Genomic DNA, 21,272 nt, shown 5'->3' on the forward strand with positions numbered 1-21,272 from the left:
CATTTTTTATTGAGGTACAATATAATTAGCATATAGCATTATATTAGTTTTAGGTGTACAACATAATAAATTGATATTTGTAAGTATTGGGAAATGATCATCACTATAAATCTAGTTAATGCCTAGACATAGTTACATTTTTTTTCTTGTGATGACAATTTTTAGGATTTATTCTCTTAGCAACTTTCAAATAGTCACCATGCTGTACATTGCATTCCATAACTTTTTTATTTTATTTTTATAACTAGAGATTTTTACTTGTTCACCACCTTCACCCATTTCACTCACCCCACCACTCCCTGCCTTAGGGAACAACCAAATCTGTTCTCTGTAAGTTTGGTTGTTTTTTTTTTCTTTGTGATTTTTGTTTTGTTTTGTTTTCTTTTCTTTTCTTTTGCTTTTTAGATTCCACATATAAGTGAGATCATACAATATTTGTCTTCCTCTGTCTGACTTGTTTTACTAGCATAATACCCTCTAGGCCCATTCATGTTGTTCTAAATGGAAGGATTTCTTTCTTCTTTGTGCTGAAAAATATTCCTGTGTGTGTGTATGTGTCTCACATTTTCTTTATCAAGTCATCTGTAGAGACAGGTTGTTTCCATGTCTTGGCTATGGTGAACAATGCTGCAATGATCATGGAAGTCCAGAAATCTCTTTGAGATGCTCTTTTCATTCCTTTTGGATGCACACCCAGAATTGGATTGCCACCACTTTACGCTCTCACCAGGAGTGCACCTGGGTTTCCTTTTCTCCACATCCTCACCAACATGTGTTATCTCTTGTCTCTTTTACGATAGACATTCTGACAAGTGTGAGGTGATATCTCATTGTGATTTTGATTTGCTTTTCCCTGATGATTAGTGATGTTGAGCTCTTGCTCATGTACCTGTTGGCCATTGATGTCTTCTTTGACCAAAAGTCTATTCAAGTCCTTTGCCTATTTTAAAGTGGATTTTTCGAGTTTTAACTATTGAGTTGTGAGTTTCGTCTATTGAGTTGTGTTTCAACTATTAAGTTGTGAGTTTCTTATATATTTGGACATTAGCCTTTTATTTGATACATGGTTTTCAAAGATTTTTCTCCCAATCCATAGGTTGCCAATTTATTTTGCTGATTATACACACACACACACACACACACACACACACGCACACACACACATATATATAAAACCTCTGCAAGTTTAATGTAGTCCTGCTTGTTAACTTTTGCTTTTGTTTCTTGGGCTTTGGTGTCAGGCTCACATTTCTGCCAGAGATGTAGAAATGATTCTTGGATAGAAGAATAGTCCAGGATCTCTGAAAAACCTCATATCTCAATTCAAGCTACTTATTATATCATTTGAATTAGCTCAGTCTCTGTTCAGCCATCTACTTTCTTCACTACTTTTTTTAAAAAGGTTTTTTATTGTGTTAAATACATACAACATAAAATTTACCATTTTAACCATTTAAAACTAAATTTTGGTGACAGAAAGTATGTTCACAATGTTGTTCAGCCATCACCAATATCTAGTTCCAGAACTTTTTCATCACCCCCACAAATTCCTTCCTAGTTATATATCCAAAATAATGAAAAACAGGTATTCAAACAAAAACTTATACCGAAATGTTCCTAGCAGCACTACTCACAATGAGAAGGTGTAAACAACACAACTGTCCATAAATAAGTGCATGGATAAATTTACTATAGTTCCTCCATACAGTGAAATATTATTTAGATATAAAGGAATGAAATATTGATAGATGCCCCAATATGGATTAACCCTGGAAACATTATGCTAAGTGAAAGGAGCCCGACCCCCAAACGCACATATTGTATGATTCCATTTATATGAAATATGTTCATTGTTTTTTGTCATATCTGTAAATCCTCTGTGATATTTTTCATATAGTACTTTTTATTTACTGATTTACTCTTATAGAGACATAAAATTTCACCAGAGTTTTTCCCTAAGCAGTGATATCTATAAGTAATGGGTATGATATTGCTAACTCTATTTCTCAAATATACATTAAAATAAGTATAAGTCTAAAAACAAATTTAATCCATTCGCTATCCTAATGCATCTTACCTATGTACCACTTGAAGTACAGTAGTCCCTCTCTATATCGCGGTTCACTTATCGCAGCCTCACTGTATCACAGGATTTTAAAAAATATTATATTTAATTATTTATCACGGATTTTTGCTATATCGCGGGATTTTGCGGTACTGTATATGTATGTTGTTAAAGTTACATAGATTTAAGAGTGTAGAGTAAATGTAAGGTTCCTACTTCACATGGGGGTCTAGAACGTAATACCCACGATAAGTGAGGGAATACTGTACACTGATGACATTTGGGAAAGTAGCCTTTTGGCTCCCTTGGCAATCAAGTACTTTGTGAATATGATGCATACATCTCCTAGACTTAAGTTACCCAATATGACAGCCACTAGCCATATGTGGCTATTTAAATTTAAATTAATTAAAATGAAATGAAAAATTCAGTTCCTCAGTCACACTATCCACATTGGGTGGCTACTGGACATCACAGATATTGGCTGCCATATCAAATATATTATATTTCCATCCTTGGGGAAAGGTCTATTGGAAAGCACTGTCTAGAACTGGCTTTCATTTTTCCTGTTGCACTAGGTAAGTGCCCCATTTCCCAGATCCCATGTCAGGTCAGCCTCTCTCTCAGCATCCTCACTTCCCATCACTTGTTCCTGGCTGACCATTCAACTCCCAGCCAGCTCTGAAACTGACCTATTTTTCCAATGTCACCATGGAGGGCATGATGCCAGACCACAGCATGGGATCTCCTCTCGCCTCTCCCTTTCCTGCTTGCTGCTCGACCAGCTCTGGACTGACTCCATCTTGTCATTCTTGCTCTCATCCCACTGACAAGGATCTGCCCCCACAGAGCCTTTTCCAGCTTTCCCGAAGGGCACTGCTCCACTTCAGACTCCATTTTGTTTAGTTATGTAAGTGTGAGAAGGCACCCCCCTCCTTTTCTCTCACTTCTCTCTCCAGTCTCTTACTTGTCTGTCCTTCTCTCCTTCTCCAGGCTCTTCCTTCTCTCCAACTTTTCTTCCTTCTTTTATCCTTTTTACTCATTTGTTTTCTTTTTCTTCTTACTTTTCTTACAATTATTTCCCTGTAGTTGTAAAATTAACTCTTTAAAAGTATTTGGAAAACAAGCAGGAAGATGAGCTATAGAAAATCAAAACTTATATATTTTTCTATCATTTATATAAAGAAAAAAAAAAAAAAAAAAGAACCCAAACCCACCTTGATCCAGTGGTTCTTCTTTGCTTCTTAGCAGGTAAATACATCATTTTCCTCCCCACCAAGAAAGTGGCCTAGCAATTATAGACAAAGATATGAATACCAAGACAGTGACTGGGACTGCAAAGCTGAATCTTCTAGGGCACACATTTCCACACCTGAAATCTATGGCAGGATGTGAAACATTATTACTGCTGAATTTACATAGGGTTGTCAAGTTTCATTACAATACCAGGCAGCATTTAGACTGCTATTTAGGCCAGGACATATTTAACTCTGTCCTGATGGTTCTGAGATGTCACCCAGCACACCGGGATATTCTCCATGCTGCTGAGGACTCCAGCTCTGGCCAGATGAATATCTGCTCCTATTCATTCAGCAAATGGTCACTGATCACCCACCATATGCTGGATGCTGTGCTCGGGGTGTGGAACATGTGGCAGCAACACAGACATGGTCCCCGTTTCTCAGGAGTTTACCCTCCAGCAGAGGAATAGAGGTGTGTGTGTGTGTGTGTGTGTGTGTGAAAAACTCCATGATCACAGTGTGGAATGGCAGATGCAAAGGGAGTGGTGGGGGCTCCAAGGAGGAAGTTGAAGCTGGAAGCCCAGTAAACCCTTTGGGAAGAGGTAAACTCTGTGCTTAGTTTTGGAAGGTCTGAAATTATGACTATTTAGGGGATAAAAATCTTTATATTAAGACATTTGTGACTTTAAGTGATAGAAAAACAAATCTTGTTAACCTAAGCAAAGACAAAAGGATTTATTGGTCTACTCAACTGGCAAGGTTGTTGGTGTACTTGCTATCTGACATGTCTAGATCCAGGCTCAAATGATTATCTTTAATTCCTTCTCTTTGTCTCTGTCTGTCTGTCTCCTATTTGTCTCTCTCTCTCTGTCTCTCCTCTGTTTCTCTCCATTATGGCTCATTGTCCCCACCCCACACCATAAGATGGGGAAGAGTGTCATCTAAAATAGGTGTGAATTCACATATTTTCATCATTGTATCTCCTTAGATCAAGAGAGTCCATTATCTTCTCTAGCTGCAAGAGAACATTCCCAGAGAAAGAATCTGATTGGATGAGCTCAAGTCGTGCCCATCCCTGAACGAATCACTGTGGCCAGAGGCAGTCCAATTGACCAGGAAAGGGAAGATCTATTACAAGGAAATGGAAGTAGCCAGAAATAACAGTCATTACTGCTTTCCCAGTGGAAGAAAGTGTAGGAACAAAAGCCAGAAAGTGGGATATCATAGGCTTTAGTAGGACACCCTGAAGTGCTTGGTTTGCTCCAAAGCAAGATATATAAAGAACAGTTTTAGAAAGTAAGGTTGGAAGTTAAAGTTGGCTAAGGAGCATGGATTATATTTTTGGACAATAGGGAATCATTTAAGGCTTTTGAGCAGAGTTGTACATAATCAGCACTAAGGTTTAGTATCATTTATCTGGCAGGTGGGCTTATTAATGTGAGTGTGGGGGATAATATACAGGGAATCTTAAGACCAGGTAAGATGTTATAACAGTCCAGGTAGGAATAAAGTGAGTATTACTTAAGGCATTGTGGCAGTAAGTAGCAGAAATTAACTCTGACCAGCTTAATTTAAACAAAAGCAGGTAGTGAAGAAGGAACAATAGAACATATATAGGCACTTTATTGGAGAATCTTTAAAAATCAAAGTAATAGTTGAGCAGCCAAGGTTTGGTAAGGTCAGAAGTGAAGTAATATTCATTGACAGAGGAAAGTTACTGTCACCTTGGTCCAGATTCAAAAATGTCTTGTCTGTTTCACCTATCAAGTTTCAAATTCCTAGGCGAGAGAGTCTGATGAACCCAGCTTAGGACAGGTGCACCCCTCCCTGACCACATCTGTTTTTTTTTTTTTTTTTCTAATGGGGAATTAAGGGGTGTGGTGGGAAGCATAGATGTTCAGGTGTATGTAGGAGGGAAGACCCTTTCCGAAGATGAGTGCTTTTTGTATGTTGATAAGCTACCCTACAAGGGATGTAATCATAGAAGAAAGCCTGCATTTTTGCTAGAGGAAGGAACATGGATATTCTTAATTTTGAATATAGAACAATTGTGTTTTATTTCATTTAAAGTATTGTTTTTAAGTGGTTTTGAAGGCCTCTAGCTGGGGTTTTCACCACTTTATATAATCTTGCACCTGGCCTATTTCACTCATGGATGGATGTTACCTTTCCTGTCTGGGAAAGCATGAAAGTTTTTGATTCCTCCTGAGAACTCAACTTGGTATTTTCCCTTAAGAAAAGCAGGTAGAAATGGAATAATGGAAGACTAATCAATATTCTGATGGGTTAGGTCTCCCTGCTAATAATATTCTTATAGGATCAGGAGCTTTGGTTGCAACTATATTTCTGTTTATTGTAATTATTTCCTGATAATAAAATTGTATCCCCCTAAACTCTAAATGATTTTGGGGAAAGGACTACAAATCTTTTTCTTTCTTACTTTCTATCTTATCTCCTGCTCATTGGTGGCATATGATAGGTACTCAACTGATATTTGTTTGCTTGATGTGTTTGCTAAGAAATGTATTTGAAGTCTCTTTGTAGATGTGCCTTTTAAGTGTTGCTTAATGGACCAAACTCTTAATCTATGGTCCATAATTTATGGTCCTAGTTTCAGCACTGAATGTTCAACGCCCCAGGAAACTCCTCTGTTCCAGGAAAACCAGGATAACTCTTCACACTGCTTATGGATTTCAATCAAGAAATTATTTGTTATAGGCCCTCTTCTAACTCTTAGCCCTACCACCATTAAATTATGTGATTGCTATGCACTGAATGTTTGTGTCCCTGACCCCATAAAATTCATATGTTGAAACTCTAAGCCCCAGTGTGATATTTGGAGGTGGGGCCTTTGGAAGGTAATTAGGGTTAGATGAAGTCATGAGGGTGATGCCCTTATAAGAAGAGGAAGAGACAGGAAATCTGTCTCTTTTCACCACATGAGGACACAACAATGAGATGGCCATCTGTAAACCAGGAAGTGAGCTCTCACTAGAACTCAAATCTGCTGGGGCTTGATCTTGGTCTTCCAGCCTCCAGATCTGTGAGAGACAAAGACTCTTTGTTTAAGCCACCCAGTCTATGGTAGTTTATTATAGCAGCCAGAGCTGACTAAGACAGTGGTGTTACCCCCACTGACATGGGAGTAGGCTGAATCTCAGAGAACTTGCGTGATTTGCTTAAGGATATAGTGCCAATAATGGTGGATTTAAAAACTTGTCTATCCCTAATTCTGCTCTTCTTTCTGCCTGACAATGTTCTCGGAGTTCAAAGTACTGGGATAGGAGCTCTTGTCCTTAAGGAGTTTATAATCTAGCAGAGGTGATAATGTTGTGCAGGTTTTGAATAACGTAAGTCCAAGAGTCTTCTTTTGTATCATATTCACCAAAGGTTTGTATTTTATTTTCACAGCTCTTGCCAATGGCAGTATCTGATTGTATTTGTCAGGGTTCTCCACAGAAACAGAACTAATAAGATATATATATAGATACATAGAAAGAGATTTATTATGAAGGATTGGCTCACATGATTATTGAGGCTGAGAAGTCCCATGATCTGCCATCTGCAAGTAGGAGGCCCGGAGAAGCTGGTGGTGTAGTTCCAATCCTAACCAGAAGGCCTGAGAACCAGGGCAGCAGTGGTATAAATTTTAGTCCAAGTCCAAAGTCCAGAGAACTGGCAGCAGTGATGTCAAGGGCAGGAGCAAATGGACATCTGAGCTCAAGCAAAGGGAACAAATCTGTCTTTCCTCTGCCTTTTTGTTCTATTTGGACCCTCAACAGATTGGATGATGCTCACCCACACTGATCAGGGTTACCTTTTTCACTCTACCAATCCAAACACTAATTCCTTCTAGACACACTCTCACTGACACACCCAGAAATGTTTTACCAGCTGTCCAGGTATCTCTTAACCATCAGAAGGGTCTTCAAAAAAATAAGGTGTCTTTTAAAAATTCTCTCTTAGTGAATGAGACTACACATAAATAATGAAGGTTTATTTTGAAAGAGAATATCACATGAGATATAGATGCTGAGATTGGGAGAGGACATATCTGATTTGGAGGAATCAGGTAAGACTTCGTGGGGAAGCTTTGAGATGATTATAAAGGGTGGTCAATAAACACAATATAGGGAATGAAAAGCAATTATAGCTACAGAAAATAGTGTGGATTAAGACATGTGGCCTGGCTTATCATCACCACTCAGTCCTGTATTTGGTGTTAAGTGAGAAAAACATAGTCCTGAAGTGAAGGTTAATTACTGCTTTTCAAAGTGAGTCAATAAATGTTGAGCACACTGTGCCCAACAGCATGGTGTTAGATAAACATGAATGACTAAAGCCAAGGTCTGATCTTTGCTTCTGGTGAGACCAAATGTGTGAATGTGAGATTCTTAGAGAACAGTAGGGGACAACGTATGGCTAAGAGCTAGCTATAACATGAGGTATGGATTAAAATGAACTAAGAAAAAGCAAGATCATTAGGAAAGGCCACATGGCAGAAATTGAACTTGAAATGAGACTTGCCAACAAAAATATCAGGTTTAGATTGAATATAATGAAGAGGAAAGGCATTCTGGTCAGAGGAACAGCACATATTAAGAGATGGGGTAGGAAAAAAATAAAAGATTATGTATTGGGAGAGAAATCAAGAGATGGGGTTGCATATCACAGAGCTGGAAAGACACAGAGGATATGCGGTGCCATGCCCATGTTGCTCAGAGAAGGTTAACTGAGGTGCAGAGAGGCTAATGGTAACAGGTACAACTTCATTTAAAGTCTTTGAAATCCACTTTGATTCATATAGTCTCTAGACCACTTAATCCAGCTAGGATTAATTTAGTTTTTAAGTGATACACAACTCAAAACATAAAAGTGGCTTAAATGAGACAGGCACCGAATTTTCTTTCCTGTAAAAGAAGTTCAAAGTTGGTTCAGGGCTTGTGTGGTGGGTGTTCCATGGTGTCAGGGACCCAGGATGCTTCTGCCTTGTGTCTCTGCCACCCTCAGCCAGTCACTTCTGTCTCATAGTGGTCAAGGTGCCTGTTAGTGCCTCGGCTCTCACGTCTGCTGCACTGCAGCCAGCAAGGAAGAGGGAGAAGCAGAGAAGGACTCATTCCCTCCCTATAAGATATTTCCTACAAGTTATACAAGTCATATCTTCTCTCTTCCATTGGCCAGAACATAATCACACGATCATGCCTAGGTCCAAGGAAGGATGGGCAATGTAAAGTTTATTATAGAAGGCTATGTGCCAGCTAAGAATGGGGGTTTCTGTTAGGAAGGCAGAAGAGGAGAAGGGTATCGATGGACAATCAGAAGTGTCTGACACCCTGTGTAGCCTTCGGCACCATCATAAAAGCCTCTAAGCCTTTTTTTCTTTTTCTGTAAAATGGGTAAGTCCGCACTTAATTCTTAGGATGAAAATTCAGAAATATGTTTAAAACATCTGGTACAGTACTTAACAGGTATTAGGTGCCAGATACATTTGAATACCCTTCTTTAAGAAGTTGTTATTACTCACATATACAGGGAAGTGGGACAAGATCATAGGTCTTCTGATTTGAAGACCATAATTCTTTGTTTACATAAGCATGGGGAACAAGTCGCTTAATTGTTTTCTAGCTTGTTTGCTTAACTGATTGATATAAGCAGTAGATTTTCCCCCAAATAATAACTTAAAAGAAGTATAATATAGTCAAAATTCAAACAGAGATGGAACTCCTAGGAGCCCAGGGCTTCATCTGTAACCTCTCCTCTGTTTGCATTACCTCATCAGATACCCAGTGATCCATGGAGCACAGGTGGACACCCACTGGACAGATGGATAAAGTAGGGCTCATTGGCAGCAAGCAAGAAAACATGACAAAGAACTGAGACTTTTTATTGCCTCATAAATGTGTATTGAGCATCTCCCCTTTGCCAGGCACTGGTTTAGGTTCTGGAATGTTGATACATCTGAGAACAAGATAGATAATTCCCCTGTTTTCATGGGAGCTATATTCTAGTATGGGGATATCCATAAATTCTTCAATGATATTGCACCTTGAATTAAGCCATATCGTCTCATTCTGTACATAGATTTTGGAAGAGGGGGGAGGCAACATCCATGCACAACTGCCTGTTTGTGATTCCAAATAATTTGGTAGCATAGATGCAGATGATCAACTGACCTCACAGTAAATACTTTTCTAGTCACCTAATTTTTATGGCTCTCTTGAAATAGATGTTTATTACAAGGGTGGTTCCATTGACCGCAGCCAGTTTCAAATGTTAGATGAGGCAGAGTCATTAGAGGTTAATGGTGATATAATTGGTGCTATTGGTAGTGTTACAAAATACTATCCAGAATTTTAAGAATTTCCAGATCCTCAACCATATTCCTGAAAGAGCCACATGTGTAAGAAACAAGAGCAAAGTGAGATTCTGAAAAGCACTTTATTAATGGGCACTCAGGCTTCCAATAACTCCTGATGAGGCAGAATTAGAACATGCATCTTAGATCCTACTTTACGTGTCCTTCTTCCAGTGTAAACCTTTGGCCAATGGTTCAGGCACGCTGTCTGGTGAGGGATTGTTTAGGAGGGGAAGTTGTCATATTTACAAAGTAAGCTTTGCCCTAACTTACTATAAATTTTAGACTCAGAAGTTGTTATTACAATAGACAGCAGGTGGAACATGTCTCCAGAAAGTCACCTTTGGCTCAGCTGTGCTCACCCAATAGAGATGAGAAGCCCAGGAAAAGTGAAGGGCAGGCTGGTATCAGGTCATCACCCTGGCACCACAGCCTGTTCTGGGGGTACTGCTGGCTCTGATGAGTCAGATAATCTTCTCCTGTTTTCTTGGGGTAGGGGCCTAAGGGGTGCATTGTTCCCCCTTGGGGACTGGAATTAGCAGCCAAAATGATCTTCAGCATCTAAAGGAAAGCCTTTAATCTCAAATTTTAGGAGAAGAGATAATTATGTAAAACCATGGCAACTGCAATAATCATTTATTATGTGCCAAACACTCTGCTGGCCACGTTACATACTTCACTTTTACAGAAGAGGAAACAGATGCTCTGAGAATTTAGGATACTTACCTGGGATTGAAAGTCACAGCACTACATTCTAACCCAGGCCCTTGGATTCCAAAACCAAAGCTGTCTTGCAAAATTGCCTGTCTGAAGTTGTTGCACAGGAAAGAAGCATTGAATGAGCAATTTCCCGGAGGCCACTGCTCATTCTTCTAGGTGTTTTAGAATCGCAGTGATCAAAATAAGTGTTCCTGCCTTTATGGAACTTACCAGCTACTGTTCTAATTTTTTAAAAAAATCAATATTGCTCAGCCAGGACAATTAACATTATTTTTTAAAAGATTTTATTTATTTATTTATTTTAGAGAGAGATGAAGGAAGGGAGGAAGAGGGGGAGAAAAAAATCAATCGATTGCCTCTTGAACACGCCCATTGGGAGACCTGGCCCCCAACACAGGCATGTACGCTGACTGGGAATTGAACCTGCAACCTTTTGTATTTTGGGGCCCACTGAGCTATACCAGTCAATGCACATTATTTCTTTTCGCATTGGCCATAGTAAAATTTGAGTTGGAAGAGTAAATACTCTCTTTTTTCTTAAACCCAGTTTTTTCTTTTTCTTTATTATGTAGTTTCTGAGTCTGTTTTGGGTGATGCTGGGCTAGAATATGCCGGTCTGTGTGTTAAAGTTGCTACCTTTCTGTCCTGATGTTTAAGTGTCAGCTTTGTGGTCATGCCTTTGGTAATTGCCCAGAGGAAGTGGGAAGTCACCAAGGAGCATAAGGGGTTGAGCTATGGGCAAAGAGGAGAGTGCATTCATTGAGAATCTTGCTGAAAAGAAAAGTGCAAGGGTGTGTTCAGGGGAAGGAGCAGTGCAGCATGGGAACTGAACACGGTGACCACTCCATGATTTTGCTCTGAAGAAAGCAGAGGGCTTATGCCCATAAGGGAATGGAAAAGAGAGGGCGGTGCTAGGAGAGACAGCAGAATTGAAAGGATTTCAAACCTACAAGAGAAAACTGGAAAGAGCAAAACCGTTTAAAAAAATGAGAGTGTCTTGAGAACTTAAAAGAGGTTAACAAAACAGTGACTCTGTTTTGAAAAATAAAAACATGTAAATTAAATGGCAAATGAAAAAAGGTGACACACACGGCAGTTCAAAGAGGTATTTAAGGGACAGCATGATTTGGGAAAAGGCCGCGGGGAATGTGGGAAATGGCAAAGCAGATGGAAAATTAACCTCAAATTGAGAAACACTAAATGGGTTACAGTGGCATTTATGAAACAGTAAGAGAATTAAAGTCTGAGGGGAAATGGAGAAAAATAAATATGTCTAGAGAATACTTCAAATAATCAGATTTGGGAAGTTAAAGGAGACTTAGCACTGTAAGGCTAGAGAGAAAATAGAAATCTGGAGGGATGAGACATATCAAGTCAAGTTAAAGAAGCTGATGCAGCCCATCTGTGGACAGAGGGACCCTGGATATGAGTATATTGAATGGCATGGACTTTAAAAGACCAGCTTGCATTTGGGGTAGAGTGTTTGAGAATATTACAGTATGGGAAAATAGTAAAAAATGCATCAAAAACTTACATAAATGTTAATGGCTGTTTATCAGGCAATAGCCGTATACTAGGCTTTGTGCTGGGTGCTTTGTGTGCAGTGTCACTAACCCCGCTCCCAGACCTGGCAGTTAGGCATCTGTTAGGTTAAACCATGCGAAACTGTCATGGCTCGTTCATATGTTTTAAACCAATCTATTTTTCCGAGGAAGGAAATGGAAGCTGGGACAGTTTTAAATTCACTGTCCAAAATGACATATCTGGGGAGTGGTGGAGCCCAGCTTCGTTCCCAGTTCTGTCCTCCACAATGTAGAAATACCAGTTGTTCTTTTATCGATGCTGCGTATATTTGTTCAGCACCAGTTATGTGCCAGACTCTCTGCAACACCAAACAGGGCAGAGCAGTCACTGCTTTCATGATGCATACTGTCTGTCGTTTAAAAAAAAATAAGCACCAAAGACAGTCTCGAACAGTTGTCCAATAGAAATATAATGTGAGCCACAAGTCATCTTAAATTTTCTGGCAGCACATTAAACAAGTAAAAATTAAATTGTAACAAAATATATTTTATTGCACCCAATATGTCTAAACTATTTCAACATGAAATCAGTATGAAATTACTCAGGAGCTCTTTTACACTATTTCTTAATGCAAAGTCTTCCAAATCCAGTGTGTACCATGCCCTTATAGCACATCTCCATTCAAACTAGTCATTTTTCAAGGCCTCAGTAGCCTACTGTAGGTGGTGACTACCAAATTAGTGCAGGTCTAGAGAGAGCATGGCATTTCTGGTCCAATTTTTTGTAGTCATAATTACATAGAAAAAAATGGCCTACCTGTTTTTCAACATCATAAACCACAAACTGCAAGCAAGTAATGTTTCTTTCACTTGGACTTTAGCTTCATACTCCCTAAGACTAGATACCAAAGGAAATTTGTATGTAAATCATATACAGGGTGGGCCAAAAGTAGGTTTACAGTTGTGAATATGCAAAGCAGAGATTCTTATATTATTAATTATTGTATTATTTTCTATATGAACAACTGTAAACCTACTTTTTCTCCACCTTGTACATTTACATACTTTTTGGTTTAGTATTGTGTATGTCACTAACAAAAAACAATTGCTTGACATTTTACCATCAGTGGATGATGAGGACACAGAAACAGACCCTCTGCAAATCAGTACAGCCTCCCCCTTTTGCATTTTTCCATCATGGTTTCATGTATTTATTGCTCTTAATGGAAATATTGGAAATGTAACTTGAAGCTTAGCAGTAGCCAGAATTTCTCATATTTTATCTGGTCACTAAGTGTTTATAATCAATTTTTGAGAGGTAAACAAAACAGTGATAAAATTTTACTGTTTAACACAAGTGCCCAGCAGGCGTTAATGGGTACTAAGCAATGGGGTGTATAATGATATTTTCCTAGGTAAAGAATTTTGCTCTGGAACAAGTTTAAAAGGGAAGGAAGCCTAAGGAAATATGGATTGTCCTTCCTAGAAATTGGATGGGAGAATTGAAGGTAATAGGTACTTGTTCCCTGCCAACTTCAGAATGAAATTACCATTTAGCAAAAAAACTGCGTTAGAGTCTTTTTTCCTCCCAAGGGACTAAAGATCTTTACTTGAAAGAAAGAAAGAAAGAAAGAAAGAAAGAAAGAAAGAAAGAAAGAAAGAAAGAAAGAAAGAAAGAAAAATAAGAATACAATATTAACACTGAGTATGTGGACTCAGTGGTCCAGAATATTGGATCTCAAAAGAACACAAAAATCCAGAACATGAGAATTTCCATATCGTTGTTTTCATAAAATCTAAAGAAGAGTGATTGCATTTAAATAATCACTCTGCTAATTTCATTTTATTGCACTACAAAAGGTGAGAAGAGGGAATTAGTGAAGGAAAGAGAGATGAAGGATTAAAGAAGGGGAACTAGGTAGATTCAACTGGCAAAGCAAAGGGGAACCTGGGTCCTCAACAGTACATGCTACCTCCTTGATTAAAATGGTGAGTGTGACCTTTGGTTCCTACAACATAACCCTGTGAATGACTCTCCCTGGAGCCAGTGTCTTAAGTCAAACCCCAAACATTCGTTCTCTGGCTTGCCTTTTCCAAACAGATAAGATATTGAATATTTCCAAACCTCTTGATAATTGACTAAGTTTTTCAGTTTCACTCACTTTTAGGGCTGTAGGTAGATCCAACCTGAACTCCATTTATCCCGAGTGCGGGATAATCAAAACCTGGCTTGAGAGCTCATTGGATTCAATAGAAATAATAATAATTAAAAAATAAGTAAAGTCAGTGAATTGACTGGCCTAACTCAGAGCTTGGGCCACAGCTAAAAAGTGACTTGGTAACAGATTTTCTGCTAGCCCCGGTAAAGGACACTGGTGGTCTTTGTCTTCGGTCTTTATATTGAAACTCCATGAACAGAGTTTCATTATGTTTCATGGTTCTAGACCTTTGACGTTGCAGTTTCCTCTGTATAGTGCATCTCTTTTCCTTCCCCCTTGCCATTCACTGGCCAACCCTTAGTCTTCTTTTCCATTACGACCCCAAAATCTTCTACTCTGTTTTTTTTTATTTCAGCCCTGCCTCCACAGTAGAATTGGCCACTCTGTTCCTTATGCTCTCACCAACCTACTTAGTTCATATCTCTGATTTTACATTATTGTTGTTTATTGAAGTTATTTGTTGCAGGTATATGTTTGCTTATTTTTGTATCATTTTCCTAGCACTGTTCTTGGCACGAGGTATGACATATATTAAGTATTCAAACATATCTATTACATGGATGGATAGATGGATGTACATGGATCGGTGGACAGATGGATGGCACTTCTGGTGATAGTCTGTCAACACATTCTACCACCAAACATTATCTCTCCTTGACAGTGTGCCAGATAATGTGATAGAGCTAAGTATAACCATGGGGAACAAACCCAAAAAATCAACTTGAAAAATATGAACAGCTTAATTTAGATTCCAATTAGTTACTTTGAAAGATTGTTAATAATGAGGAAATTAACCAAAATTCAGTCCTCATCTAAGCTCCCAATCCATGCAAATTGTCCTGTCAAGGGTCTCAATAAGGGTGTGTGAAGTGGAACACTCCTCAAATGTGCCTGCCTGGACTGCACCCACTCAGTCAGTCAAATGCCAGCCAGGAAGCATCAAAGGATAAACAAACAAACAAACAAACATCCTCAATTCCAATTGTCTAGATAACGAATGTTTCTTAACCATAAAAAATGTTGAAGTTGTCTCAAATGCAGAGAAACATTTTTACTTCTGCTTCTATTGGCAGCAAATATGAATGCATCATAACTCTACTTAACCTTTTATGGATCCCCATAGCTTTCTGCACTAAATACAAACTCTTTAGGGTACCATTCAAGGTCCCTTATTATCTGGCTTCAGTGATTCTCTCCAGACAGACCCCACTGCCTGCCAACCTTACTAAGCTATTTCCTACTTCCCCTAGCATATGTTACCCCCAGTGTTGATTCTTCTTTACTTAAGGTTATTGCCCTGCTCAGAATCCTCTACTTGTGCCTCTCCTCAATCCCTTCACTCTTAAAGATTCCCCAGGAATTCACCCTGGTCAGTGTGGCTCAAATGAATGGAGCATTGTCCTGTAAACCTGAAGGTCCCCATTTGATTCTGATCAGGGCCTATGCCTGCTTTCCGGGTTTGATCCGGGGTTGGGGCACATATGAGAGGCAACCAATTGATGTTTCTCTCTCACATAGATGTTTCTCTCCCTCTCTCTTCCCCTCCCTTCCCCTCTCTCTAAAATCAATAAGCTTGTCCTTGGGTGAGGATTAAAACAAAAGAGAGAGAGATTCCCTAGGAATCTCCCCTAAATCCCTTAGGTTGAGTTAGAGGCCCTTCCTCTATGTTCTCACAGTCCATCAATACACCAGCAGCATTCTAGCACTATCATTGTTTATGTGTCTATGCCACTGAATTGTCAGAATGAGGGCAAGAGAGCAGACAGGCACCATGTTTTTTATTTCTGTATCCATAGGACTCACCACAAGGCCTGACACATAACAGACATTCAGTAAATTGTTGTTGAATTAATAAATTTTCTTACTAGGAGATGATCTGACATGCCTCAAATGCACCCAATAGAATAGTAATCACTCTTTGCTTCTTCTAGAATAGCAGTGTTTTATGTTAAAAACAGTATTTTAGTTAAAAATAGAAAGTATTTGCATAAAATTTAGACTACAAAGACACACACACACAAAAAGTGCCTGTAGTTCTTCCATGCATAGACAAGCCCTAACTGTATTCTCTTTTCTGCTTGTTTAACATTAAATACCATGTCAGGGTATATCAGAGAAGGAAAACTCTGACTCCAAAAAACCTCCGCTGCCTTGCGGCATACCTCTTCTGGGGAAAGGCTAAGGGAGTAAACCCCGACAGAAAATCCGGAGCCGGAGTCCCTAAGGCGGTTTGACGTTGTAGTCAACACCGGCAACTCCTGCGGCGCACCTGAACCCAAGCTGTATCGACTCCGTCTTTCCCTTGGACCCTTCAGCTGCGAAGAGAGGGGGGGTCTGCTGCATGGGCAACAGCAGACCCTCCATATCACCCTGCCCAGGCTCTGTAGCTTCAGCTCCACTGGAGAGGACACTCCAGCGTCATCGCAAGATGTCGATTCAACACGGGAGGAGACAGATGCCGTGTCACTCCCGAGTCGGACTGCACAGCCATTCTCGGCGGTGCAGATAGACACTTAAGAAGCTACACCATCGTCTCTCGAGACGGACGGCTGCCGACGACCATGTTTTATTCCATGCCATTAACTTGTTTTTAAAAACATAACTTTTAACGACCCAAGTAGTGCATTGACAACAATAGTTGTTCTTTGACTGTACCCCAGCTTCTTCACCTTGTCATTGGAGAACTGATTAACTGATCCTGCCCACACAACACAGTCAATTCTTCTGCAGTATGGCAGCCCGGGGCAAACATGTGACCAGTTAGACCCATCTCTCTTTTTGGAATTTTTCTGCAGTCTAGTATTCCTCTTTAATATTTTACTTCTTCAGCCGCTTTTAGTGTCAAAGAAATATAAAGCAAGAAAATGCTTTGACTTTGAGATACCATGTCTGTCTGGGCAGTCTTTGAATGCTTCAATCCAACATACTTTATTTATTGAGTGTCTGCTAAGTAGTATGCTTTCTTGGAGGTCTTTAACGACATCATATGCTTCTCAGGCTGCTAGGAGATGTGGAATCCTGGGGACTCTCTACCCAAATCCCGAGAGGTGAGCTCTGCCTTGCCTCCCCATCTGAATAACCTGACTACAGGCAAGGTGACTTTGAGGAGTGGTGGAGATAAGAGTACTGAAAGACAGACAGATGTCACCTGCGTTGAAAATGCCTATGCCAAGAGCTGACTGCAGAGATATTATATAAGGCAGATACTGAGGCATTGTCCTTGATACCTGACTTCCTCACCCTCACATCTAATTCATCACTAAATAACTGCTAAACATTTATCTGCTTGGTCCTAATTGTTGCTGCTCCTACTCTTACTTCTCTTCCTTTGAGGCCACAACAGGACCACAGCTAATGTCATCTCTCATGTAGATAATTAAGAACACAGTGATAAAGGCCCCTGTTTCTACTCTGGTCCCCTCTAAACCTATTCTCTACACAGCCTTAAAGTCATGTTATACAAGAAAAGTCTGATTATATCACATCCCTAATTAAAACCTTCATTGTCTTTCATTATTTTAAGACAAGATGGAACTCCTTAATGTGGCCTGAAAAGCTTTGCATCTGCTCATATGCACTGTCTCAGTCACACCGCATCCTACATTCCCCTGTCTCTCTCTGCTTCATCCTCACTGGTTTGCAGTCAGTCCCTCATCTGTTCTGCCACAGAGCTTTTGCACAGGCTGAACCCTTTGCCTGGAACATGCTTATGCCTTTTCCTACTAGTTAAAGCTGACTCATCCTGCAGGGCAAGCTGTACCTCTTTACAGAAGTCCCAACTGATGACTGTTGTTTCACCTTCACTCAGCATACCCAGCTTAATATTATAGCACTTGTCCTCCATCTGTAATTAATCAGTTAATACCTGTACTTTCCCTTAGACTATAAACTTCATGAGCAGAGGGATCACGTATGTTTCCTTACTTAACTCCAACCAACTAACTGAGTCCTGGCATGTAGCAAATGCTTAATAGATACTGGTTGACTGAATAATGAATAGATGGGAAGTCATTTCTTTGAAGTTGGGTATCATGTGGTTTATGAGTTTATGTGCTTCCTTTAGGGAAGCTTATTAAAACATAATAGAACATGCTTTCAGATCCTCCTGTAAGAAAGTCATTTGAACAAGGATAAAAGGGTCTGACAAGACAGAAAGACTCAATCCCGTGTGTTAAGTATAGTCAATTATTAAAGCCTGTACAGGATTGGGGATTCTGAGAATGAGTACAGGCTCATGGAGAAAAGTGCCTTGCCAGTTAGCAGTGCCTGCACGTGTGCTAATACTTCCACAGATAGAGGCTCTGGAGATGGGTGACGGTGCTGTAAGTTACACTTTTTCAGAGCTACGCTGATGGTGGCATCCACTCGTTTGGTTGACTCCTCTTTGATTCTTCCCTAAAACCTTTTTCTCTTCCTCTTTCTAGGTTTATGGTCAATGTGACATGGGATGGCAAAGACTTGTCCTTCACTGAGGAAGGCTATCAGGTGCACCCCAGGCTAGTGGTGATTGTGCTGAATAAGGACCGAGAGTGGGAAAAGGTGAGTGTCCTTCTGTGTGCTGAACTCAGGGGAGGGGTGAAAGCCTGGGCAACAAAGGACTCAAACGACTTCTTTTGCCCAATCGATTCCCGTTGAGCTGCTCCAGATCCCATTCCATGGCCAGGGGCAGAACCTTCTTGGAACAAGGCAGACAAATACAGTAAGGTGTGACTGGAATGCGTCCCCCAGGTACACTGTGGTAATTGTGAGCTGCTATCTATGTCGGGTTCTCAAATCTCAGGAGGGAGGGTCCTTGAAGGGCTTAGGATAATTTCAAAACAATGGAGTTTTGTTCACATTATTGCAGTACCAAATGTTGCCTAAACCTTGTTTACCATAATTGTGTACCATGTTTACACATTTAACCATATGGACAAATCCCTGTATTTTCATTTACTTAGTCTTATACTTTAAATTAACTAATTTCCAAAATTTAAGTGTGTCACTTCTATAAAGCATTGGAAAGGGAGGTTATATTTCTTTTAAAGTACATTTTCTAGTACATATATATTAACTATAAAAAATAGCTTTGCAGGAAAAAATTATCTCATGTACCACACAAGCCCTATCCTGAGTCAGAGAGGGACAAACGCACAGGGCTTTACAGATGATGGCACACACACAATGGCAATAGCTGTCCAAGTGGCACGCTCTGCTCCCCCATAACTGAACTCTCAAATTAGTCACCACAATATCACATAAAGAGTGAAATAAAAAATACCAAAAAGGAAGCCTGTATTGTTACTTTGTCTTTTTTGACAAGCAATGCATTGTCTCCAAACTACTTAAGCAGCTTGAGATTTATCTTCACTTTGCACATATAATTAACTAGGGTCAAAAGAAAATACTGTGCAACAGAAGCATTAACTTTGGCGGGGTGGGGTGGGGGTTAATGACAGATTCCCAGACAGGAATGATGAAGCTTTGAAGGACTTCATGTGCTTCATCCAATAGTGACAAAACACACATTCTTCCTAGTGCAATTGGAAAATTCACCAACTAGACTAATCTGGAACATAAAACAAGTCTAAATATATTTTAAAAGACTGAAATAATGCAGAATGCATTCTTCTACCACATAGCATTAAAATAAAAATTAACGACAAAAATATATCTAGAAAATTAACAGATGTTTAGAAGTTAAGTAACACACTTCTAAATAACCCATGGGTCAAAGAAGAATTCAGAAAGATATTACAAAGTATTTTGAATAGAATGACAATGAAAACATGGCATATTAAATTGGAAGAATAAAGACAATGTTCCAAGAGGGAAATTCATAGCTTTAACTGCTTATAATAAAAGAAAAGAAAAGAAAAGTAATAAGAATGTAAAGTCAGTGATGTACATTAAGAAGCTAGAAAAAGAACAAAGGAAACCCAAAAGAAGTAGAAGGAAGGAAATAATAAACATAAGAATACAAATCAAGGAAGTAGAACACAATATAGAGAGGCAATTGACAAAGACAAAGCTAGTTCTCTGAAAAAAAGAAGAAAACTCATAATTTTTAGCAAAAATGGTCATACAAAAAAAAACCCACACACACAAATACTAATAACTAATACTAAAATTTCAGAAGGGATATCACCACAAACATTACAGATCCTATAGACATTAAAATTATTTTTAAAAATTATGAAAAATGTATGCCAACAAATTGGACAATGTAAATAAAATGGACAAATTACTTAAAACCCACAATTTCTAAAACTGACACAAAAAGAAATAGATAATCTGAATAGTTCTAAATTTGCTAAGTAATTTAGTTCATAAGTAAAAACACTTCCATTTAAACAACAAGAAAAACCTCTAGTATAAGTGGCTTCACTGTGATTCTATCAGACATTTAAAAAAAGAATAACACTAATCTACACAGTTTTTCAACATATTAGTAATCATAATCCAGCAGTATATGAGAATCATGGATAAGTGGGGTTTAACCTAGGAATGCAAGATTCATGAGGCAGAAATGTATATGGTCATCTGAATAGATGCAGAAAAAGCATTTGACAAAATTCAATATCCATTCATGAAAAAGAAGGTAGACTTCTCAATCTGATGAAGTTTATCTATGAAAACCTTAAAACCAACACATTATATGATGATAAAATAATGAAAATAGATCTACAAATATACATTCAAATTATTTTAAAGTATATTTTATTGATTATGCTGTTATAGTTGTCCCAATTGTTCCCCCTTTGCCCCCCACCATCCCCCTTCCATCAGAAATTCTCCTCTTATTTCATGTCCATGGGTCATGCATATAAGTTCTTTGTCTTCTACCTTTTCTATACTATTCTTAACTTCCCCCTGTCTATTTTGAATCTACCAATTATGCTTCTAGATCCCTGCATCATTTTCTCCTTTCTCCCCCTTACCCCTCACAGTTGATAACCTTCCAAATGATCTCCATACCTATGATTTTGCTCTGTTCTGGTTGTTTGCTAAGTTTTTTTTGTTTTTGTTTTTTTACATTCAGTTGTTGATAGGTATGAGTTTGTTACCTTTTTAATGTTCATAGTTTTGATCTTCTTTTTCTTAAATGAGTCTCTTTAATATTTCATGTAATAATGGCTTGATAATGTTGAATTCCTTTAGCTTTTTTCT

The 21,272-nt window shown here is 38.9% G+C and overlaps 1 protein-coding gene across 1 annotated transcript in view; it reads left to right on the forward strand.

Annotated features, from left to right (window-relative positions):
• Window positions 1-21,272, forward strand: part of GRIN2A (glutamate ionotropic receptor NMDA type subunit 2A) — a 406,311-nt gene that overhangs the window by 273,937 nt on the left and 111,102 nt on the right. The window contains 1 exon segment of the mRNA XM_090277023.1: window positions 18,548-18,662. Coding sequence (XP_090133149.1) covers window positions 18,548-18,662 — 115 coding nt within the window.

Source organism: Furipterus horrens, unplaced genomic scaffold (assembly GCF_987537825.1).
Source record: "Furipterus horrens unplaced genomic scaffold, mFurHor1.1.pri manual_scaffold_5, whole genome shotgun sequence".
Lineage (NCBI taxonomy): Eukaryota > Metazoa > Chordata > Mammalia > Chiroptera > Furipteridae > Furipterus > Furipterus horrens.